The sequence below is a fragment of the Rhineura floridana genome, chromosome 18 (assembly GCF_030035675.1).
Source record: "Rhineura floridana isolate rRhiFlo1 chromosome 18, rRhiFlo1.hap2, whole genome shotgun sequence".
Taxonomy (NCBI): Eukaryota; Metazoa; Chordata; class Lepidosauria; order Squamata; family Rhineuridae; genus Rhineura; species Rhineura floridana.
In genome coordinates, this window is record NC_084497.1 from 22,735,903 (window position 1) to 22,759,436 (window position 23,534).

Below are 23,534 nucleotides of genomic sequence, written 5' to 3' on the forward strand. Positions count from 1 at the left end.
TTTCTGCAGCAATTTGCGATTTTTTAAAAAAAGAACATCCTCATGAAAATTCATTAGCATTTTACTGTGAATTTATCCTAATGAACATATTGCAGTTTTAACTCATGTACCCATTTTTGCAAGCAATTTTCCATAATATAATGCACTTTAGTATGTTATTTTCATGAATATATTGCTTTTTATGTACACTTTTCCCCTAATAAATGCATTTTTGCAAACATTGTTTTGCTGGAGAACTACATCACAAAATTCAGATAAGTGTAAATTTCAAAGGATGGCCGTGTCTCAGTTTTCGTGTTTTTTGGAAAGTACAAATTGATAGCTTCGGCTTGAAAGGTGAACTGAATCAAGTTTTCCTCTGTTCTCCACTGCCTGTGCTTTCAGCAGATTCAGGATAGAAAGCTCCCAATATAAGGATGTGTTGATAAGTCAGGTCCACTTGGTTCTTGCAGTGTTGTGATTATTTTCTCATTTATTACATTTTTTTAAATTATGAACCCTGGCTTACCGTGGCATGCAAACTCAGGTCAGTCAATAGTTTACACAGCCATGTGAATATCCAGTTAACGTACTACATGTGAACGCAAAATGGCTACCCCAGATTTACTTAGTTTGACCCACGTATGTATTTCAGGCATGAAGGTGCATGAATTGATTCTCTGACAACCACTTGTACATGTGCACATACAACATACATGCACATTAATATTTGCACAGGGCTAATTGTTAGTCAATTGCAGGGTCGTAACATCCTGACTGTCACAGAGCGGCTGCCAAAACATACAGCTGAAATGACAAAGTTAACCAAATATGTAAAGAGAAGAGAAGCAGACCAAGGAAACAAAAGATCACTTAAGTGTACATGCATTCAGCACTTTTTAGTACATTGCAAATTTCCTTTCATATACACGTATTTTTATCTTTCCATTTTTATTTTTAAAAAAGTTTCACTTGCTGAATTTTTGGCTGAATTTTAAAGCAGGAGTGAGGAGCTCAGACTAGGGAGGCTGAATGTGGCCCTCCATGCCTCTCTATTTGGCCCTCAGAACTCTCCCAGGCCACACACCCTCCCCGGCCCAACTTCATACCCTCCTCAAATGTTTTTGCTTGCTGGAATGTGTCCTTCCACACTGATGTCTCTTGTTTGCCTGGATGGAGGACAGAGAGGGGTGTGTGAGTGTGTGCAGAAAAAAGCCAACTGTACAAAGGTAAAAATGTATATTTATTGCTCCACCCACTTTTGCCTCTAAACCCGCCCACACTGGCATATGACCCCTTTGAAGGAAGTCCAGAAGGGAATGTGGCCCTTGGGCCAAAAGAGGCTCCCCACCCCTGTGTTAATGGCATACCAACAGGGCCAAAAACAAAATTCACAACTCTAGCCAGAGAAGGATCAGAAAGGAGGTTGTGAAGGACATCAACTGCAAAATAGATGGAGATGCCATTTTAGTGTAATTGGTGAGCCTCTGGAAACTAGGCAGTTGTGAATTCTAATCTCACTTCCAAAATGGTGGCCTTAGGCAAGCCGTGGTTCCAGCCTCAATCCTACCCCATTTAGGGAATAACAACACTTGTCTACCTTTTAGGATTATTGTATCTCAGCAATGTATGTGAAGTGTTTTGAACACTCAGGTGTACAATGAAAAATCATGTTAAGCGTCATGATGGTGATGAACTAAGTAGTTCCAAGAATGTGTTGGAATCCTGAAGACTATTAGACTTGATCTAACCTTTCTTCCAAGTCATAGAAGGCTGAGGCTAAAAACAACACTCCAAACGTGTAAAGTGCTATGTTTTATTGGCCCAACATCTGTTGGAACAAGAATTTGCAAACGTTAAAGTTACACAGAACTCTTTGCCAGGCAGCTTTGTTCCATTAGTAACTTCTCACTTATCCAGTGAGGAAGGACATTTACTAAGGCACATGTGGGCAGAGATTTCTGGCCTTGAACATAAATCACTGAGCTCTTCAACACACGCATAAGAGAATCACACGCTGCTGTAACGTCCCAGCAGTGTCTGCTCCATCTATTGTCTTTTGTAATAATCAAGGCTATACAACCAAGATTTTGCCAATCACCTACACAACTACGAAAAAGACAGGAAACTTATCATTGAAAGGTTGGCCAGTGCTGAGGTATTGGTATTTTAAAACATAAATATGTCAACTTTATCCCTCCTATGGCTATATGCCCCTTAGGCATTTTAGAATCCTTGAAAGGATCTTACATTGAGGATATTTTCTCTCTTACTTAAACCAAACTGCACTTCCTTTCCTTTTCAGCCTGTTGCTTCTGTCAGTGGATACAGTGAACCACCATCTGCATAGCCGCCATACATTTAAAGCAGTGGTGGCCGGTGGCTCCATGTCAGTGGGGCAGTGGAATCTGCTCCGGGTTTTAGTCATTTAGAGTTTGGATGAAAACCCAGAGTGGATTCCACTGCCCCACTGACATGGAGCCACCGGCCACCACCAATTTAAAGCACATGACTTCCCCCACAGATTCCTGGGAACTGTGGCTGTGTAAACATAGAATACATTTAAAGCACATGACATCTCCCAAAGAACTCTGGGAATTGTAATTTGTTAAGGGTACTGGGAATTGTAGGTCTGTGGGGGTAAACTCCAGATCCCAGGATTCTTTGGCAGAAGCCATGTGTTTTAAATGTGCTTTCAATATATGGTGCGTACACAGACAGAGTTCCTAGGATTCTTTGGGAGAACCTACGTGCTTTAAAGGCATGGTAGTTTATCCTTCACTTAGCCACGACCCCCAGCAACCATAACAAACTACAATTCCTAGGATTCTTTGGGAAAAGCCATGGGCTTTAAATGTGGGTGCAGCCACCTTCCTTTCACTCTTCTTTTTCAATGTTCACTTAAATATATGGAAGCCGTCAATGTGAGCATCTCGTCTCTGTCCTAAACATCATCTTCTCTCAATTAAAGACACCCAGTTCGGTCAGAATGTCCTTCTAGCAGTGGTGCTTTCAGGGTAGGATTTGAGGGCATGCTTTGGGGACCCCATTCAGCAGAATGAGCAACGGAACTCCAAATCCAGATTTTAAAACAATACATATGACCATTAAAGTCCAGAGTCTAAAAATTCCCTAGTTGCACCACTGTACCACTGTCATCTTGTCATGTGCCTCCTAGATTTATTTATTTTTCAACAAAACTCACATCTAAATCCTTTCAATATTCTTCTCTAAAAAGGATAACACTTTCCAATTATCTCTCAGCCATCTGGTCTGTTGCATGAGCAGCTAGTTAAACTAGCTAGCTGGCAGCTGGATTATTTGTTTGTTTGTTTAGTTATTTATAGTCTGCCTTCTTCCATGGTTTCAAGGTGAGTTACCGACCAAGAGACAAAGAAGTGAAATGCAGGTTTCAGCCTGGTGCACCTTGGAGCACCAACAACTTTGGAACCGGACTCAAATTTCTGTGGAAGCCTCCATCTTCCCTGTCACCCTTTTTTGCTTTCTTCCCCAGTGTTAGAAGTGCAACAGCAGAAATCATTCCGTTTGTAATTTAAGGATTAATTCTGTTATCAGTAAGTCAGCAAACCAAGAGGGTGGTGGAGATGTTCCTTAGCAACCAGGTAGAGTGGCATGAACTTTGCTGAGGTAGCAGGTGCTTTGGTTGGCTAGGTAGTTCTGAGGGAACTTTCCCCCCTTTAAGTTTGATGATATGTCTCCCTACTCTGTACAAGGCCTGAACCAAGAAAGACAAAACCTCTCTGCTTATTTCTCCTTGAATTATACACTGTTTTTGTTCAGTCTTCCCAGTAAAGTGTTATCAGGATCTTTTCTTTCCCAACTCCATCTGTGTTACTTAATTCACTTTGTTAGCACCCAGTAGGGCATTATACTAGTGAGTCCAGCAATACAAGATGTCCAAAAGTTGGTTCTCCTGCCTCCAAAGAAACCATGGTGTCCATTCCAAAGCATCCTCGATGGACCACCAGGAATTGGGTGGAATCGACCTGCTTCCCATTAGGTTCCATGCTGAGCTTCCGTGACCACCTGCCGTCTGAAGTAGCGGATAGCTGAGAGGGTGCCGAAGTTTGCCAGCAACACTGGGTGGATGCATCAAAGAAAGGCAGGTGGTTATGCAAATTGTTTGCTCATCTTTGCTTAACCCCCACAGCCCACTGATGTGTGCTACAGCAAGAATGGATTTTGTGTGCCCTAATGGTTGCAAAGAGACTTCTACTTTGAGTCTGGAAGAACAAATACCCGTCAACTATTATACACTGCTTTTATGACCTAAATGCCCTTGTTGCATTTGAGTGTACTTTTCTATAAACACCAACTTCGTCTGGATACATATTTGGACATTTGGAATTTGGGTAAACTAAAATGGATGTATGGATGTTAAATGTTCTGTTAATGTGAGCTGACAAGGTTTTTGTTTTGTTTCACTTTTTCCCCTTCTCTCTTAATGAAATTGCATTTTCTAAAAATTGATCCTGAGTACTGCTCTCTTATTTAAGAACTGCCTTGCTGGATCAGATCAAAGTCCACCTAATCCTGCATCCGTTGCAAGAATCTCATCAACTAGCAGGCACTAGATTGGCCCTCAGAACGGTGTTAATTGCTATCCAGCTTGGGGCTCTTCTATTGTATAAAAACAACAATCAAATCCAACTGTAGGCCAGGATATACATTCATGATGTATGGCACACAAATCCCTCTTCACAAACACTTGCAAATGTCTGAAAATTTGAAAGAGGAAAATGCAGACTTTCTCCCCTACTTCTAAAAGTTCCACTAGTGGAACCACAGCAAAAGTAAACTTTGCTGAATTGTGACATTTACACTCCTAAATGCCTGTTGTTGTTGTTTTTAAAGTGCACCCAAACATTTATATTTATATATTTATTCTTTGCTGTGTCTGAATACTGAAGAGTACATTCAAGTTTTATCATAGTCTCCATACCTATGATTGGCAGAGATAGTTGGTAAAGGAGCTATGGTCATGCAAAGTGGTTTCCTTAGCAAGTGTCAGGAACCTTATTATAAATGACTTGCAAAGAAACGGATGTTCTATGCAACAAGCTATGTTCTACCCTTGATCTAGTAAGTTCAGCTGTCACCAAGCCAATTGCAGTTTTTATTGCAGAGGAGCTCTTTCACAAACACCAACAGTGCAGTAAGGTCAGCTCCAGACTTAGGGGGTCACATCCACAGCATACATTGAAAGGACACTTATAGCACTTGAACAGTCATGGCTTCCCCCAAAGAATCCTAGGACCTGTAGTTTATCCCTCACGGCGCTACACTTCCCAACAACCTTAACAAACTACAATTCCCATATTCTTTGGGGAAAGCCATGTGCTTTATATGTGCTTTAAATGTATGGGGTTTGATGGATGGAAACTGTTAGAACAGCAGAGGACTGGGTTGCTTGGTGAAGATCATTTAACCATAGATTCAGGGCTGCAAAACAAAGTATTTCTTCATGCAACACATTATTCATATGGTAATGCCACAAGAAGAGATCCAGTGTGGTGTAGCAGTTAGGGTGCTGGACTAGGACCTGGGAGACCAGGGTTCAAATCCCCCCACAGCCATGAAACTCCCTAGGTGACCTTGGGCCAGTCACTACCTCTCAGTCTAACCTACCTCACAGGATTCTTGTGAGAATTAAATGAGGAAGGGGAGAACAATGTATACCACCTTGAGCTCCTTGGAGAAAAAGTGGGATATGAATGCAATGAAATGAAATAAAATAAAAAAGATGTGGAGATGCCCATTGGCTTCGAGGGTTGGGTTTTTTTAAAAACAAATTCAGATACGATAGCCCTATTCATGGCAATTAGCTTTAACAGTTTAATGGAATCTCTCTGTTCAGAGGCACACTACCATCAAATGTCATCATTTGGAGAATAAAACAGGAGAGATTTATTGCCTTGGAGGCTTTTTCCAGATGCATCTGGGTGCCCTCTGTTATAAGATGCCAGGTTATAGAGTTCTTGATCCAGTAGGGCTCTTACATGTTTAGGATGGCTGCTTTTCTATTTTCCCTTTACTTTTGCTTACTCTGGATCTACAGACCATACCAATGAATTGGGGGGGGGGAGCCCTGGCCTTGGCTGCCTTTGTTAGCATGTCACAGGAGCAGGGTTGCTGGACTATGGCTGGAGACAAGAGTCTTCCCGTGCACACACACATTCTGTGCTGTGTCAAATTAAGCCCCAGGGCTTGAAGGCATTATTAGGCAATGCAGACGCAGGGAAGATACACTGACCCCACCTAGCAGAGAGGGCGTGCAAAGCTGGGCTGATACAGATGGGGAGATAGGAAGCAGCTGAAATTGATTCTCTGTGCTCGGGCTGGTTGGTGATCAAATCAGTGGGGGAAAAATGATGTTCTTCAAGGGTGTTGGGGAAGTGATGCCCACAGCTCATTGCAGAGCATCTGCTTTGCATGCAGAAGGTCCCAGGTTTAATCCCTGGCATCTTCCGGTAGGGAAAGGGATGGAAAGATCTGCCAGTTTTGGTTCTCTCCTTGTCTCATGTTTCTAATCTTAAATTCAGATCTCCACATTTACGTAGCAATTTGCAATTAAAAAAAAAATCCTGATAAAATCTTCCAGCATTTTAATGACCCAGGGCCTGTAGGAAGAAGGAGAACATTGCCACCCAGGGAAGGAGAGCCTGCTGTTGCTGCTGCTGTTGGAACACCACCTCCACCACCCTTCCCAGTGGGACTGCTGCCTGGCAGACGTGCCTCCTGCAGGACCAGGTCCTAGGTACCCAGCCAGCTGTGACTAATTTCCATCACCTGTCCCTCTTGGGAGGGATACATAAGCCGGCTGGCTGAGGTGGCCTGGGAGACCCAGTGCCTGCAGGAAGAAGGAGAACATCGCCACCCAGGGAAGGAGAGGCTGCTGTTGCTGCTGCTGTTGGAACACCACCTCCACCACCCTTCCCAGTGGGACTGCTGCCTGGCAGACGTGCCTCCTGCAGGACCAGGTCCCAGGCACCCAGCCAGCTGTGACTAATTCCCATCACCTGTCCCTCTCGAGAGGGATACATAAGCCGGCTGGCTGAGGTGGCCTGGGAGACCCAGGGCCTGCAGGAAGAAGGAGAACATCGCCACCCAGGGAAGGAGAGGCTGCTGTTGCTGCTGCTGTTGGAACACCACCTCCACCACCCTTCCCAGTGGGACTGCTGCCTGGCAGATGTGCCTCCTGCAGGACCAGGTCCTAGGTACCCAGCCAGCTGTGACTAATTTCCATCACCTGTCCCTCTTTGGAGGGATACATAAGCCGGCTGGCTGAGGTGGCCTGGGGTTTTGTCTTTTGTTTTGTTTTTGTTTTCTTTTGGGTGCCATTGGTTTTAGCTATGGGTGGGTTCGGTTTCTTTTTATATTGTAGTTCTTGGGTTTTTATGTAGTTCGTATGTTGTATTTTACTTTATCTTGTACGCCACCTAGAGTGGCCGCTTGTGCGGCCAGATAGGCGGCCTAGAAATAAAATTTATTATTATTATGCAAATTTCTCCTAATACGCTTTTCTATGCAGTTTTGACTAATGTACAGATTTTTTGCAAGCAATTTCTCATCATATAATGCATTTTTGTATGTTGTTTTCATCAATATATTAACTTTTAGGCACATTTTCCCCTAATACATGCAGTTTTGTAAACATTGCTTGGTTGGAGAACTGCCGGTGTTCCAGGATAAATAAATGACTAATATAAAGGATTTTGTGAGTTTGAAGTATGCCCCTTCTGAGGAGGCTGCCCACTGTGTCTCTGTATGATGTAATGCTCTGCCTTTGCCTCCTTCCAATCAGCTTCTGTTGAAGGCAGGTGGCTCTGTCATTTCTCTTCATTAGGTAGGCCTGGATGAATTAGTGACTCCTAATGCAGAGAAGCAACAGAATCAAAGGAGGATAACCACTGCATTCCTGCAGGAGCCACAGCTCTGGGCTGTCTGTCTTTCAATCAGGGTAATTCTGCCACCTCTCTGCACCAGGTGCCATTGGTGTTGTTCAATCCAACCCTGCCAAAGGCAGAGACTCAGCAGGAGTATCCCTTCTCAGAGGAGGCTGCTTGTTGTGCTTCTGTATGAGTGACTACTCTGGGCCGTCCCCTTTTGAATCAGGATGCTCATGGTGAGGCCCATGATTACTGCAGAAAGTCACCAAGGATGGGTAATTCTTATCTGTACACACTCCAGAAATAAATTGTATTTTATATGTTAGAGTTAAATTTGCCTTCCTTTCTGAAGCAAGGAACAACTGATTTGGAAGAAAAAGGAGGGCTGTTAAAGAAGGAGAGAGTAAAAGAAAAATGGGTAAAGAAAAAAGACAGAGAAACTATTCCGGGCATCCCTTCTGCTCTGTTCCAGAGCAGAATCAGTATGCTAACATTCCTGGGCTATCTCTGAGGCTTAAATCCGCCCCCACCCAAATCCACCAGAAGCTGCGCGCCTCCCACACAAGGCCCTGCAATACGTTACCAATCTTCCAGGCATCCGGGGCCTGCAGATCGGAGGTCTTCACGGCCCACGAAGCGAACGCCATGAAGCCCAGGCACATGTCCCGTTGCGTGAAGACTGGCTGGAAGGGCCTTTCTGGGGGAAGAGGAAGAACCAAGATGTCTTTTTCTACTGAAACAGCAACAAGGCCATATCCAGGAATCATAAAGCAAGTACCTCAGTCCATCACATTGGCCCAATACAGGATTCCATCGAAAGCAGCGGTTCCCAAACCTTTTCCCCCACGGACAACTTGAAAATTACTGAGGATCTTGGTGGGCCACTTAATTATTTGGCTGCCTGTTGTAACAATTGTAATGGGCTATGCTAGGTGCTGTATGATTTTTAATTGTATTTTTACAGACTAGGGATGGAAAGGTCTGTCTCAGTTCTCTCCGTTTCTCATTTTTCCAGTTTTAATTCCAATGTCTACAATGTCTTTAAAAAAAATCCTCATGAAAATTCTCCACCATTTCAGTGTGAATTTCTCCAAATAAGCAAATTTTTGCAGGCAGTTTTGACAAAGGGACACATTTTTGTAAGCCATTTCTCATCACTTCATACCTATTACGCATGTAATTTTCACTCCTGTATTCATTTTTATGCACACTTTCCCCTAATACTGTATATGCATTTTTGTAAATGTTGTTTAGTTGGCTAACTGCATCCCCAATACATGCGCATTTCAAAGGATGGCTGTGTTTCGTTTCTCGTATCGTTTCAGAAATTGCAAATTTGATACATTCTGCTTGAAATGCGAACTGCATGGAAATGCTCACCCATCCCTATTACAGATACAATGCGGACCGCCTGAGTGAAGCTCACAGACCACGACTCGTCGGTGGACCACATTAGGGAAGCACGAACGCTTTTGACTTTTTGAAGTTATGCATCCTTTGTCTTTGAGCCTCACAAAGCTTCTTTAAAAAAATAATTCCCAGATGTTGGGGATAGTATTGGTGTTGGTATTTGGATCAACCTCTCAGCTGCTTTTCACCCTGAGATTTTGACTCCCTCTCAGGGACTTTCAAAGGGTGCTTCGGGGTACATCTTTTAGTTAGAACCGTGCAGTCGAGTCATCAGGTTGGTTGTTGTAATGCCAGAAATCCACACTGTAATACAGGGAGAGCCAACAGGGAGGGTGCCTTCCGGATGTTGTTGGACTACAAGTCCCATCAGCCCCAGCCAGCATTGTCAATGGTAAGGGATAATGGGAGTTGTAGTCCAGCATAGGTCTCTGTGCCTGCAGTGAATGAAAATGCTGTCATAAAATTAGTCTGAGAAATTCCAGAATGAAGAGGCAGAAGTAGTAGAATAACTACCGGTTGGTGAATGTGCCATGCAACTCACGAGAAAGCAAGCAGCAAAAAGACAAATAACCCCCAAATGTGTTTTTTTTCTTGAACGCTTTAGACACTCAGTCTCAGCTGAAAGGCATCCCACAAGAGAGTGCAATGTATTGCTGTAATCAATACATTTAAAGCACATTTTATAGCACTTTGACAACCATGGACTGCATACACACCACACATTCAAAGCACATCCTCCCCTGCAAAAAAATCCTGGGAATGAAACCTCACAAAGGTACAGTTCCCAGCACCCTTAACAAATGACAGTTCCCAAGGTTCTTGGAGGACAGATGTGCTTCAGATCATTATTATTATTATTATTATTATTAACCCACCCTTCACCCAAAGGTCCCAGGGTGGGTGACAACAATTTTAAAATACAACACTAAAACAATTTAAAAACAACAAAATAGGGTGGGTCCTACAAATACATGTCAGGTGTCTAAGGCAAGAGTAAAGAAGGTAAGTCTTCAACATTTACCTAATACTGTACAAAAAATGTTGCCAGATCCACCTCAGTGGGAAGGGAGTTCCACCACTTAGGCAGGGCTGGCCTCAGGCACCCGCAAGCACGCATGCCCCACCTACCTACATACCGACCAGGTGGGCGGGCGAGTGGGAGGTCAGGCGGGCGAGCAAGCGGGAGCGGGGGCGGGTGAGCGGGGAAGGCAAGCGAGCAGGGGGAGAGGGCGAGCGAGTGGAGGGAGAGGGCGAGTGAGCAGGCGGGGTAGGGAGAGCAGGCAGGGGAGGGAGGGTGGGCAGGGGCAGAGGGAGATCGACCAAGCAAGCGGGCAGGCAGGCAGAGGGATAGCAAGCGAGCAAGCAGGCAGCTCCCTCCTTGCAATCCATGGCAGGGAGCCTGCCGTGGAAGTGGAGCACTACTCCCCAAACATAATGAGGGGTCCTTCAGGGGGTCCTGTGGGCCACAGGGCCCTTGGCCAGGACCCCACCTGGCCACCCTTTGGAGCCGGCCCTGCACTTAGGGGCCACCACAGAGAATGCCCTTGCTGTTATTCTCTGCCGGCAGCACTGAGGTAATATATGGTGCTGTAAACAATTAGCTGGCAGCTGCCTAAACAGGGGCTTGGTTGTAAAGCAGATAACCAAGGGAGGGGGTCAAGGGGTCTCAGTGCACGTACCAGGTCATCTTCCAAAAGGAAGTCAGTGAACAAAGCGAGGCCCAATATTTTAACAAAGGTAATCTGGGTTCAAGGCACAGCTGACGAGGGTCTGACGCTGGTGTCTTGCCAATGCTTCCGGCAAAGGGCAAATGGTGGCTCACTGCCTTTTAAGCTCCCCTCCCTGGTTCAGGTGCTAGCAATCAGCCCTCCATCTCCCAGGAGCTTATAGCCTTAAATGGCCAGAATGCCTGCATTGCTCTGCTACTCGCAGGCGTCTTCCCTCTGCAGGGAGTGGAGGGGCCTCCTGTTCCCTCCTTGAGTCTGACTGAGGGGCCCCAGCTGTATCCTGAACATCTTCCAGTAGTGGTGGGTCTGGAGCTGCTTCTGGGGAGGGTCTGCTTGTTCTCTCTCCTGGGTCTGCTGTGCTAATTCCCACTGCTCATCCTCCTCTGAGGACTCATCCGATGGAGGCATGACACTCTCCCGGGTCATCGCACCCATTGTATGGATGCAGTCATGGCTTCTCCCAAAGAATCCTGGGAACTGTCGTTTATCCCCCAAAGGGCTGCAGTTCCATGTATCCTTAACAAACAACAGTTCCCAGGATTCTTTGGAGGAAACCTTGTGCTTTAAACATGCTTGGTAGTGTGGATGTGACCCAAATTGCACAAAAGCGACAGTGCCAGAGTGGTGGTCATAATTAGCATTTGGCAATTGCCCAGCAAATTTCCAAGTAAATTGGTTAGTGTAGTGTAGATATGGCCCATCTCAAAGACCTGAGTTCTAATTTTACACCACCCATCCCTTGCACTCTTTATGCTTGTCTCCTGCAGAAGACCAAGGGGTCAACAGTGATGCTTATTCTGCTTTGAGGCTTAGGGCAAAGAATGGCTTCCCAACAGTTGAAGATCAGTCTTTGAGAGGAGCTGCATTCAGTCAACAACGTGTGTTTGCTCATGACCCTTGAGTGTCTCTGGAACACAGTTTTCCTTTGGGGCCACTGGACCTCCCTGCAACCCAAGGTATGTAAGTTCGGTCTCATGCCAATTCAATTGGGAGTGACTCAGTGAAGCTTATTTCAGAGTAAACATGCCTGCAATGAGACTGCAAAGGTTTTAACCTTCAGAGCATGTTGTAAAAAAAAAAAAGTAAACACTAAAGGGTCTTAAAGCATTTAAAAGACTGCATTTATGATGGCATAAGCTTTTGTGGGCTAGAGTCCACTCTACTAGATGCATGAGACCACCGTCCACTGTTTATACCATTATAAATTTGATGGTCTTTGAAATGCTGCAAGACTCTGATGTTTTGCAGCAAATGGCAAAATTTCAGACTTTTCATTTTCTCAGTGGGTTGATCTATTCTAGGCCATCAATCAAAGGCTGATTGATTAATCACCACCACAGCAAGAGGGCTTTGTTATGCAACTAATGAGGTTACTGTTTGACTGAGCATAAGAGATATAGCAAGAAGGATTGGATCATATATATATATATATATATATATAATGGCATTTAAGGAAATTTTCCGTTTGTCAGGAATTTACAGCTCCACAGGAAAGCTGAATATATTTCATGTACCTCCACTGTGTCAGCCATTATTTCCCTAGCTTCTCTTGAACCCACAGCACAACTTGCAAGCCACAATAGGGGTTGTCAGATTTATTTCCAAAAGTCCTAGCACTTCAGACATAGTGCCTCTGGGTATGCATGGTGATGTTTTTTTCACTTTGAAAGAATTAAACCAACTTTTGCTTTCAATAAAATGGACCTAAGACAGAGGGCTTCTGAGCATGTGCAGAGTGCCCCTTCCCCTGAAGAGTGTTAACAAAGAGCTTAAGATTATGCTGCAGCTGGGTATACTCTTGTGTATTAGCAAGAAAGATGTCAAATGCCCAGATGACAACCTCTGGAATTTCCTTGAGACTCTAGAGTCAGTCCACATTCCCTTCTGGGCAACCTTCTGGGGGCCACATGCCAGTGGTGGGCAGGGCCAGAGGCAAAAGCAGACAGAGCAACCAATGTACATTTTACCTTTGTGCAGTCTGCTAGTTTCTACACACACTCCTCTCTCTCCTCCATCCAGGCAAGCAGGAGGCATGATCGGAGTTCAAGGATGCATTCAAGCCAGGCAAAAAGAGGGTGTGAAACAGGGCTGACGTGGTGAGGGGTGTGGCCTGGGGATAGTCAAACAGAGAGATCTGGACAGTCATATTTGGCCCCCCGGCCTGAGATTCCCAACCTGTGCCTTAGATGTAGAAGTGTTCAGCTCTGGCACATGGAGAGCCACCATAGTATAGTGGTTAGAGTATCAGACTGGGACCTGGGAGAGACCAGGGTTCAAATCCCTGCTTGGCCATGAAGCTCACTAGGTGTGGCCTTGGGTCAGTCACTGCCTCTCAGCCTAACCTACCTCACAGGGTTGTTGTGAGGATGAAATCGGGAGGGGGAGAACCATGTTTGTATGTCACCTTGAGCTCCTTGGGGGAAAGGTGGATAATAATAATAATAATAATAATAATAATAATTTTGTTTAGAAATTAAGCACTAGCGAGGTGGTTTTGATGACCAGGATAGCAAGACGTTAGAACCGGAAACCCACCCACATAACAGGGAAAAGAAGCAGTACCTGGTTGCATCATGGCCATCCTTAGGTCTTCAGGTCTTGGCTGATTTTCATCCAGCAGCCCCGGAGATAGGAGCACCAACGTCCCTTGGGATCCTCTCCGAAGCAGAGCTCCGTGGGTTGTGGGCCGTGACCTGAAAAGGCGTGCAGGTCTGCTGACGAGAGACTTTAAAGCTCTGGCAACCTTCCTCGCCTCTGAGGCCGGCATGCTCAGGAAAACCGCCCTCCAATTTCTTTTGTCCTTTGCGCTGTGGGCAAAGAAGTGTTCATACGCCTCAGGGATGGATATCTGCATGGCATTTTTGTCTTTGTCCAAATCTGGGTCCTCCAAGCCATCAGGGGGCGCCGACAGATGGCCAGAACTGAATAATGTCTCCTGTGCTATGTCTTTGTTTCTCACCTGGGCCTCATCCATTTCGTGGAAGAAATATTCATACATCTCAGGGCCATCCATTTCAGGCGGCTGCTGGCCAGTATCTGGTTCTTCCTTCCCTATCTCCTGGCACATATTTTCCCCCTTCTTCTGGCTGTCATCGCAGAAAAAATAGTCATACACTTCCGGCCACGTCATGGCAGTTACGTCACTTTCCGGAGAGTCCTCTTCTGTCAGATAATCGGGCATCAAGCCCCCCAAGAAGTCAGATCTCTGGTCTCCTTGGAGGAGAGTACGAGGTTCCTCTCCAAGTGGGACTGCCCTACCAAGATGGTGGCACGTCTCTCCGCTCTTGCCCATCTCCGCCCTTCCTGGTGATGCAAGAGTTCCTCTGCCTTTGCCCAATATCCCATCCCATCTGGAATCTGTTGCTTGAGTTGGCCTTGGACCTCTGTTTTCTTCCAGTCCTTTTGGAAATTGTCGCATCCGGTTGTCAGAGAGAGAAGCCCTTACTTGGCGAATTAGGCCTCCCTCTTTTAAGTCCTCGCTATGGGTTGTTCCCCTCTCATCTTTGAAGCTCGCTGAACCTTCTTTTTCCCTGCTCACTTTTCCTGGCATACTTTCTCCATGGTGGCTCTCCGACGGCAGGTGGGAAGGTGCCGACACCCTCATTATTTGAACCAAACGTCCTTGAGATTTGGGAGAATTTTCCTGGAATGGTGTCACTGCCTGGGCCTTCAAGACGATCTGTGGGTGCTTGGTACCCTTCTCTGGGTGTGCTGCCCCTCTGATCTCTGCAGAAACAGAAGAAGGAAGACGTGCAGAACTTGGATACGCAGCTAGGTCTCTTGGCTTGGGGGATTCTGGGTCCTCACAAACTGCAGGGCTCTCCATCGATTTTACGCCCGCAGAGGCAGCCTGGGGTGTATCGTCCTTGGGGGGTTGCAACTTCAAGCAAAGGGGTCTGTTTCTGTTTTCTCCCACTGAGCTGTCCATCCTCTCTGTGGCATCCGAGTTTGTACGCTCAGCGCAGGCAGGCCTTTCCAGTCTCTCCTGCCTTTGGCTTTGCTCTTGCAAGTCCTGCTCTTGGATAGCAGTAGCTACCACCACTGGTAGGGAACACTCTGGATTTATGGGCTGATCTCCTCTCTCTGTCTCTCCCTCCTTGGCAGTAGATACAGCTTCACGTTCTGCGGCAGATCCTGGCAGCCTGCAGTGACTTCTCATTGGCTTCAAAGTAGCATGGGACAGCTGACTTTCCTGGGTCCGGGAAGACCGAGAAAAACCTCTGCCAACGTTGTTGTTGTTGCACAGAAACCTGCTGACAGAGCCCAGATCTGTTTCGTCCTCGCTGCCAGACCAAAACTCTTTTGCAAGCAGGTGTCCATCCGGGGCTCCACGTGGGAGGCAGCTGGCCGAGTCGTTGACTGGGATGGGGCCCACCCTCACCCGGAGCAACCCGCTCTGCTCGGTCTCCCCTTCCTCAAGGTCACTGAGGAGCTGCTCATCAGCTGTGGCCAAGGCTGGCTGGATCAAGCTGCATTCTTCAGAGGCCAAGTAGAACTCAGCCCAATCCCGGTCGTTCAACTGGATGCTGTACTCAAAATTTTCCATCTGGAAAAGGGACAGGTTGATGGGGTTGCAAGGGAGAGGGGACAGAAAAGGGAGACGTTTTAGTGAGTCTTAAAAACGAGAATGTTTTGCCTTGCAATAGGGTGGACACAGAGGACACAAATAGAGAAGAGCCCCCTTTAGGAACACAGGAAGCTGCCTTACACTTAGTCAGACCATTGGTCCATCTACCTCAGTACTGTCTACACTGACTGGTAGCAGCAACAGCTCTCTAGGAATTCAGGCAGCATTCTTTCCCAGTCCAGCCCCACCTGGAGATGCTGGGGACTGGAGATCATCTGCATGCAAAGTAGATCCTCTACCACAGATGCCCTTCCCCTCTGAAAAAGTCCTTTGTTTGGAAGACTGCCTGGTCCAAGTCTAGTTTAAAGAAAAAGAATCTTTAAAAGGATTAGGCTATCAATGGCTACTAGCCATGATGGCTATGTTCTGCCTCTTCAATTGGAGGCTCTATGCCTCTGAAAACCAGTTGCTGGGAATCGCAAGTGGGGGGTTACACTGTTGCACTCAGGTCCTGCTTGTTTTGGGCTTCCCGTTGGGACATTGCCATTGTGAGAACAGGATGTTGGACTATGCTGGGTCTTTGGCCTGATCCAGCAGCCAGGCTCTTCTTAGAACATTCTCCTTCCAGAGTTTGCACAGGGTTTGTACAACCACTCTGGAAATTGTAGCTCTGGAAGGGGAATAGAGGTCTCTCTCCCAAAGTTCCCATTACACTCTAGCGCAATCAAGAAACACCTCCCAGGATTGACAGTGTAAGGTCAGAGCTATATAGGCTCAATTCCCAATGACCAAGGGTGCCAGAGGCAGGCATCAAGTTAATCTCCCCCAGAAATATCCCCAAGTCCACTCCTTTAATTTCTTCTGTGTAAGTGTACAGCTACCATTCATTACTAAAGTGCTGCATTTGGGGGCACAGTTGAGGTGAGCTGAAATCTTGCCCTTTGTCCTGATGCCGGGTGGATTCACTTGCCCTGACTGTTGGGGATCTTGCAATGTGGATCTGTGCTCATAACTTCAGAGACCATTGTCTCTCCTGGGGTCCTTTTGACAGAAAAATCTTCCCACTAGGGATGTAGGGAGGCATAATTTCTGTTCCGCTCTGTATTCGCTGCATGCAGCACCATTTCTGTTCTGCTGCAGCTCGCCTTCTACCAAAAAACTATGGTATTTGTCTCACTGTCTGCTGTGACAAAAATATGTAACTTATGTAATTTATGTTATAAATTTCATAAATCATGTTGTTACATTATTCCATCCCATTCATTTCTGTGCGACAAAATGGTGGTGGTGAGAATGTAATCAATCATGTATCGTTTGTGGACTGAAAGCAAGAACAACAATGAATACCGATCATATTTCCCAGATTGATTTCTATTCTGGACATGGGACAAACAATTGAATACTGCCAATTTCCACTCCTGTTGCTGTTTTTGTCGAAGTTATCTGAAATCCTTCCTTCCCACCACAAACCCCCCCACACACACACCCATCATGATAACAGGTAGTTTGCTAGTAAGTCATGATCATCAGCAAGGGTGACCTTCAAGGCCTCTTCTGCCGTGTGAGTTCTCTGGGCCACCCAATTGGGCAGTAACACCGGTGGCTGTTTGAGCACATTCCCTCTGCTGCGACCTGCCCCTTCTGTGGTATATAAAAGCCCTCCATTTATTACCTTGGCTGTGGTCTCTACCCTAAAGGGGAGCCTGACCTTTTGGATTTCCCAAGGACCTCTTTGAGGTCATCTCTGCAAAAGCACCGTCTCTGGTGTAAAGCAGGCAGGACACACAGCGAAAAAAAGCAAAGAGAAGGGCTGTTGTGGAGGGGTGCAGCGGCAAAGGCAACCGGGTAGGGAGAACCCCACGTATCCTACCTTGCAGACAGCCTACGCCAGGGCCATGCCTGGAACAGCACAGCAAAGTTCTTCTGGCACGGCATGGTGCTGTGCCCGGGACCTTGGGCATTGAGAGCAGAGGCTGTGAGTCTTTGGACAGACTGCTCTCGCAGGCCAAAAATAGCCCCCTCCCTCCCCAAATTCATCACATGAAATTCTATAAATGCAAACGGCCAGTCCAGAAATAGGAGACAGGCAGTCCTTCACACAGGTGCACCAAAGCAGCCTCTCTGACTCACCCTGTTTACCCTGGGTTGCAGCCAATGCTGGCCCTAGTCAGAGTAAGCCCATTTAAATTAATGGCCATGGCTAACTTATGTCCATTAAATTCACTGGGTCTACTCTGCATAAAACTTAGTTGAATACAACACCCCGTTTTCTGGTATCTGGTTAATCACTGTTCCTATCTTGCCTGGGTGGTGGGAAGATTTTGGGAGGGATGGGAAACTTTTGCCAATGATGGCCAGGGATGATGGAAGTTGTAGTTCAGCAACTTTTGGAGGGCCACAGGTTCCCTATACCTGATTTTGGGGATGCTTTAAAAAAATGTTGTTCACCTGTGCATAGGTTATGCTGCATATATGCGTGTGAAATATAGGCTACCCAAAGCCGGAATGTTGCTTCCGGTTCACCTGCCTCAGAACCGCCTATTCCAGGGACAGGAAATCTGTGTTGTTGGGACTACAACTCCCATCAGCCTGTTAGCATGGCCAATGACTAGGGATGATGGGAGTTGTAGTTTGGAAAGGAGGAGGTGAAATATTTATTATGTTTGTCATCAGTTGATATATTTTAATTGATTGAGAGTTTATTTTATGATGACTTTAAATAATGTAATGTTCATGTAATCAAACTGAGTTAATTTTTGGATTGTTAGGTTTCAAAATGATTTCGTATTTGATTATTATTGATGTAGTGATTTGTATCTTTGTTCTGTTGTGAGACGCTTGGAGCATATTTATATGGAGAGGTGGCACACAAATTTAAATAACAACAATAATAATTAATAATAATAATGAAGTCTGGAGGGGCCCTAATAAGAGTTTGCTGAGTAAAGGATGATGTTTTTTTCTTATCTCCTTATTTTACATGGGATGTGGATATGCCCCAGTGACTGTCATCCACTAACCCACTTCCTGCCCCCCAAAGTTATGATAAACTTACTTTTGGGTAAAAGGGATGAGTTAGAGAAACCTGCAATGTGCCACAGACACCAGACACAGCAAAGACATGTCTTGCAGCCAGCCAGACTCAAAAGCTAAAAGCAGGAAATACTATTAATAGTGTTACCGTAAAAACCGCAATACCACTCACACCACACAGGATTCAACACATGCCGTAAAGATTTTAAAAAATAAATGGGATAGATTTTGTCGTTGTTTCCTCAGAGAAAAGAGGGATCAGTACCTATGGTAAACAGGTGTGACAGGTTCTTGTATTTGTTTCAGAAACCTACCAAGCCTCTTTAAGAGGCGACGGTGGGATGAAATGAACATGTGGGTTCCCCATGAGAAGATAAACCTCTCACAAAACTCTTTCGAGTTCCCTAAAAGACAAATCTTCCTGAAGTGAGGTGGGTGATAATAAGGGACAGGTCCTTTTCAGTTGTGGCACCTCAACTGTGGAACTCCTTTCCCCTGCCTATTTGCTCAACCTCCTCTTTTATTGTTTTCAGACATGAGTTTAAAACATTGCTATTTGCAGAGGTCTTTAATGGAGCCAGGGCCCCTTGCGTACATATATTTTTGCTGTTGCTTTTAACCTTGTTTTAATGCTGCTTTTATTTAGTTGTTACCCTTTCCTTCCAGTTTTAACAGTGTTTCAAATGGCCTGTTCTTGCTTTGATTTGTTTGTAAACTGCCGTAATTCAGATTAAGAAGTTGGATGTATATATGTTAAAAATGAAATAAATAATATCTGTTAGATCTGCTGACCAACCATTACCTGGTTAGGCAGATTGCTGGTTAACAGTGATCAAATACTGGTGGGTTGATTATTCACCAGTGGGACCTAATGGTAAGGAGATGGTCTCCTGATAGGTGGGGAATCTTGCTGTGTTTTTGAATGATACACCCATCTGGGCTTGGAAAAGGTGCCATTTCTCTGGTTGAGGAGAGGGGTACAGTGTGTGTGTGTGTGAGAGAGAGAGAGAAACTGAGAATTTGGAAGTGACAAGCTAGTAATTTGTTTTGTTTTTGCAGACTAGCAACTTTTGAAGTCTTATTTACAAGGTTGATACACTGAAATAACCATTTTCAAACGGAAAACCAGTTGTCTTTGAAACAGGGATGGGGAACCTGCGGCCCTCCAGATGCTGCTGAATTACAGCTCCCATCATACCTGACGGGTGGTGGCTGTTGCCTATTGGGATTTGTAGGGCAGAAGACGGGGAGGCCAAGCAGCAGGCGGAGCCAGAGCTAACAACAGGCAGAACAAGAGCCAATGACAGGCGGAGCCGACTAATTCTAGTTCAGCCCCCATGCTGAGTTCTACAAGCTCAACACAGAGACTAAGGAGGAGGAAGCTGATGGCAGTGCCATTCCCTTGATTGGATATAAGTAAAAAGGGAGGCAGTGGGGAGCTGGCTGGTGTTCGTGGGGCAGAGCCCCTCTAGGCCTAATAGACCAGTCTCCACTCTCTTCAACCACTGGCCATGTTTCCTCAAAATCTTGATCCTCACTTAGGAAGACTGGAAAGTAAAAACAATGTGACAGAAAGGTGGGTGAAGGCTGCCACCTGCTGGCCATGCTCCAGAAAAGCAGGGTTCCTTGCCACAGATCCTGTTCTCCAGTAAGCATTGAAATGGCTGGGACATTCTTCAACATCTAAACAGCTACCCAGGTGTCTAGCTCAAGCTTATTTTGCTGTCTTACACTAAGCAAGCATTAATCCCCCCTTTTGTTGTTGTATGCAACAGTTGCTGGGGGGGAGGGGACTATGTCTGCATACACAGTATGTGGCTTCCCCTAAAGGATCCTGGGAACTGTCATTTGTAAAGGTGCTGGGAATTGCAGCTCTGCAAGGGGCAAACTACAGCTCCTAGGATTCTTTGGGGAGGAAGCCACGTGCTTTAAATGTATGGTGTGTACACAGCCATGGCTGTCCCCCAAGAATCCCGGGAACTCCTCACAGTGCTACAATTTCCAGCACCCTTGTGATAGAAATCCCATTGTTTAACTATGCCCAACCCATTTTAAGACATGATCTACTTGCATATACAATTTCTCATCAGTCATCTCAGGGATAAGGAACATATATAGGAGATAACGTAAGAAAAGCCCAGAAGCCGGATCACGCCCAGGGCCTATCATCTAGTCCAGCGTCCTGTCTTCACAGTGGCCAACGACATGCCTATGGGAAGCCTATAAGCAGGACATGAGCGCAAGAGCACTCTTCCCACTTGTGATTTCTGGCAGCAACTGGTATTCACAGGTTTACTGCCTCCGACAGTAAATTGGTAGAAAATAGCCACTGTGGCTAGTTGCCACTGAGAAGACTCTCTCCTTGTGCCTGGGACTGGCTACCTCTCTTCAAAACCCACCTTTTCTGCAAAGCATTTGGCACAATTCCCTACAGCTCCTGTGACCTGCTGGGGAAGGGGTTGCCAATGTTGTGCCCTCCAAATCTTTTGGACTACAACTGCCCCCAGCCCCCAGCCAGAATGGCTAATGATCAGGGATGATGGGAGATATAGTCTAGAACATCTGGAGGGCACCATGTTGGCTACCCCTGCTGCACTAAGGGAAGGGCTGTAGCTCAATGGCAGAGCACCTGCACTAAATGCAACAGATCTTGGGTCCATTTCCTGGCATCCATAGGTAAGGCTGGGAGAGAATCTTGCTTCTGTCGTAAGCTTCCAGCCACTGGGTGCTGGACTAGGCCAGCCTTTGTTCTGATCCAGGAAGGCATTTTTTGGTGATGTAGACCAGGTGTGTGGAACCTTTGGCCCTCCAGATGTTGCTGAACTACAGCTGCCATAATCCCTTGCCATTGGCCATGATTGCTTGGGCTGATGGGAGTTGTAGTTCAGCAACATCTGGAGGGCCAAAGGTTCCACACACCTGGTTGAGAGGTCAGGTAAGGCATCACCATCGCCAATGCAAAAGGAAGTGAATGTTCGCAATTATAATTTATGACTTGGCCACTAGGTGTCACTCAAGGACAGATAAATAGATTAGGGTCCAGGAGCACCCATTTGGGGTGGGTGCAGTGCTTGCATGCAGGTGCAAACACACTTTCTTTCCCAGATGCTAGTTCCGGGGCTGGAACAATCTAACCCAAATACCCTGTTCCTAATGGGAATGCTGCTGCAAGGGTGGAGCACGCAAGCTCTTGAATGTATAAAGCTGCTTTGTATTAAGTTGGAACATTAGTCCTGCTCACCCAGTATTGTCCACTCTGACTGGCAGCAGCTCTCCAGGATCACTAATAGTGATCAGTGAAAGCACAAACACATGCAGAAGGTCCCGGGTTCAATCGCCGGCATCTCCAAGGAGGGTTGGGAAACGCCCGTCTGAAGTCCTGGAGAGCCACTGCCAGTCAGTGCAGACAATACTCAGCTAGATGGACCAAAGTTCTGATTCAGTATAAGGCAACTTCCTATGTTGGTTAGGAAGAATATCCATAGCTCATTTGTAGAGCACCTGCTTTGCATGCAAAAAGTCCTGACATCTCCGGGCAAGGCTGGGAATGTCCCTTGTCTGAAATCCTTGGGAGCCACTGCCCATCAGCATCAGACCAAAAGTCTGACTCAGCAAAAGGCAGCTTCCTTATCCTCCGGGGGCTCTTGCAAGGCCCTTGGGGCTCTGCACCTCTCACGGAGCCCCCCAGCATATCTCTGTAATCTAGAGGGCCAAACTAATCCTCGTGCTTTTCGGAACAGGATTGGGGAAGCTGGGTAGCCCTCCGGAAGGTGTGGTTATCCTCCAACTCCTGTCAGCCTCAGCCAGCATGACCGATGTGGTCTGGGATGATTGTGGGTCGGAGTGCAGCAACATCTGGAGGACCACATGTTCCCCACCCAGAAGATTTTGGCTGCCTGTGGCTGAGAGCCTAGACCAGAGGTAAGGCTGGGCAGCCCCCTTCCTAACGCAGCTGATTAATATCTCTGAAGGCTGGAACACTCCCCTTGCTGGCTGCAACCTCTACCGGAGCAAAAATCTGTTCCACATCTGCAGGAGTCAATTAGTCCTCATGCAATGCTCCCTCCTCCGCTTTCCAGCCTCCCGACTCTTGCCAAGGCCTACTGGGCAGGGTTGCAGTTTGAAGCTTGTTATTCCAACTCGTGGCGGGCTTAACGCCATGCTGATCTTTCTCTCTCCACCCCTCCCTGGCCCACCTATGGCCTCTGGGTTCAAAGTGGAACCCTGGGAGAAAAGTCAGATTGCAATCTTCACGGCAGGTAGCCCAGCAGATCGCTTCAGCACCAAATCCTGGGCAAGAGCAAAGAAGAAGGTTTCCCTGGAGAAGCAGCAGCTGCTTCCTTCCAAAACTGAATCTGACTTGAATTAAGCAGGCAGTTCAAAAAGAGAGATTGGGGTGATGGGTTGTGGTGGAGTGGGATCGATTTAACCTGGGAAATGCTGGGGTTCTCCCCACCCCCCGCCCAAGAACAAAGCAATGATACTGGCACAATACTGGAATCCGCAATAAAATGTTGCAGTCCGGAGTGTTACTCCCCATTGTCCCAGTCAGCCATGTCCTCCTCCACAATACTCCATTCCATTCCCCCCTCCCACCCAGGTTTACACACATCCACGCACCAACAGTCATGCAACGTTCTGTGGTCACTGAGCATGCTCAGTCCTCTTTAGTCTGTTGTCAAGTCCCCTCCCCATTCATTTTGTTGTGGCTGTTGTTTTTAACTTTTGTAAAACTTGACGTTCCCCTGCTCCTGCTGATACCTTACAGGAATGCAGGAATCTGCCTTATCCTGATTTCAGTAGTGTCTACACTGACTGGCAGCAGCTCTTCCTGCTTTCAGGAAGGGAATATTCCCAGCCCTCCCTGGAGATGCCGGAGATTGAACCTGGGACCTTCTGCATGCAAAG

The 23,534-nt window shown here is 46.3% G+C and overlaps 1 protein-coding gene across 2 annotated transcripts; it reads right to left on the minus strand.

Moving 5' to 3' along the window:
* Positions 1-1,781: 1,781 nt before the first annotated feature.
* On the minus strand, positions 1,782-17,585 carry PERM1 (PPARGC1 and ESRR induced regulator, muscle 1). Of its 2 annotated transcripts, none has more exons than XM_061600857.1 (4): positions 17,464-17,585; positions 13,589-15,572; positions 8,473-8,586; positions 1,782-4,079 (listed from the first exon to the last, which is right to left on the minus strand). In XM_061600857.1, the coding sequence occupies exons 2-4, from the start codon at positions 15,570-15,572 to the stop codon at positions 3,997-3,999; spliced, it is 2,181 nt and encodes a 726-aa protein (XP_061456841.1). In that variant the 5' UTR covers positions 17,464-17,585; the 3' UTR covers positions 1,782-3,996. The 2 variants fall into 2 exon arrangements, with proteins under 2 accessions (XP_061456841.1, XP_061456842.1); XM_061600858.1 differs by having other exon boundaries at positions 3,990-4,079; positions 8,473-8,582.
* Positions 17,586-23,534: the final 5,949 nt, after the last annotated feature.